Below are 1,547 nucleotides of genomic sequence, written 5' to 3' on the forward strand. Positions count from 1 at the left end.
TATCCGGTTGAGAGGACCGAAGGGGAGGCCAGCACCCAGATATGATAGGCAGTATCCGGTCGAGAGGACCGAATGGGTAGGTCGGGCACCCAGATATGCCTGACAATTTACGTATGTTATGTGATTATGTGGTATGTGGTACAGTGGGGGAACTCACTAAGCTTTGTGCTTACGTTTTTCAGTTGTTATTTCAGGTACCTCTTCAGCCAAGGGGAAGGAGCCGGTGCGGTAGCAGCATGTCACACACGCCCTTGTTTCCGCATTTATGTGTTTTACCTGGGATTGATACTCTAATATGTTGACCATTTATCTTTGTGAATGTGAAATGGTTTAACTGAACAATGTTTTGATTACTAATGTTTCCTAAAGTAATGTTTTAAAAACAAAATTTTTAGACGTGAAAATTGGGTCGTTACAAACAAGGAGGTTATATGCTAAAACTAAAGATCGATCTAGCAACCTAACATGATAAAAATCGAGTCTTATACACTTACAAAAGTCCAGAAGAGTGCTAGGGTGAAAAATGGAGGCTTGCTTGTAGGATCTTAACTCCCTTGCTATGGTGAAAAATGGAGGCTTGCTTGTTAGATCGTAACTCCCTTTTCTTCATTCTCTCTTCAAAACTTCCAACAACACCAAAAAGAGCTTCAACAATGGAGGAAAGAGATTAGAATTTTCTTCAGAGCTTTAGGAGGCTAATGAAGGCTAAGGGTGAGCTAACCCTAGCCTTCTTATTCCTTTAAATAGTGGTCCAACCAGGAAATATAGGGTTTCATTAAATCACCTGTCACGTCGTGGTACTTATAGCAACGCAGTGGCAGGTCATGAAACCTCGCGGTCATGAAAACAATCATCACGCCGTGGTGAAGATCCACCATGTTGTGGCCACCCAAGAATGAAATTCAAACATTAACATGTTAGCTCATACCTGACACGAGCGTTACAGTTATAGACAGTGTCGATATTTTTAATATGTCCCAACGTCTAAGGACCCTAAAAGCATGTTTTACATCCTTTCTAGTTGATTCTTGTGACGCCTATAACCGTTTCTTTTTGTCGATTACTGGATGTGGATATGCCTTCACAAACACGATCCATGTTGGATATATACCATCCGCAAGATAGTAACCATGCTTGTAGTGTTCACCATTCATATAAAATGAATAATCGGGTCTTGTTCCATGATATTTCTCATCAAACGGTGGTGATTGGTAGAGGAAGTTCATATCATTGTTCAAACCGACTACACCATAATATGCATGCCAAAACCATAAATCTTGTGATGTCATCGCTTCTAGTATCATTGTTGGATACTGATGGTCACCCTTCATGTATTGGGCTCTCAATTCCGTTGGACAGATCATCCAATTCAAATGTGAGCAGTCAATGCTACCATGCATTCCAGCGAAACCATGTCTGACTTCATGTGCTTCATATAAAAGTCGAATGTCAGTGGATGTTGGACGGCATAAATATTCTGCCTTATTCATTTGGACAACACCATAGTAAAACTTTTCAAGAGCTTCATGAGAAATTCTTTCTGACAT

At 40.5% G+C, this 1,547-nt stretch overlaps 1 protein-coding gene across 1 annotated transcript; it reads right to left on the bottom strand.

Moving 5' to 3' along the window:
* Positions 1 to 1,037: 1,037 nt before the first annotated feature.
* On the bottom strand, positions 1,038 to 1,547 carry LOC145009860 (uncharacterized). Its single transcript, XM_078968488.1, has one exon. The coding sequence runs from the start codon at positions 1,545 to 1,547 to the stop codon at positions 1,038 to 1,040; it is 510 nt and encodes a 169-aa protein (XP_078824614.1).

This window comes from Lactuca saligna, chromosome 8 (genome assembly GCF_052625555.1).
Source record: "Lactuca saligna cultivar CGN05327 chromosome 8, ASM5262555v1, whole genome shotgun sequence".
Classification (NCBI taxonomy): domain Eukaryota; kingdom Viridiplantae; phylum Streptophyta; class Magnoliopsida; order Asterales; family Asteraceae; genus Lactuca; species Lactuca saligna.

Coding starts and splice junctions, on each gene's coding strand:
- LOC145009860 (XM_078968488.1), bottom strand. CDS start 1,547: ATGTCAGAAAGAATTTCTCATGAAGCTCTTGAAAAGTTTTACTATGGT.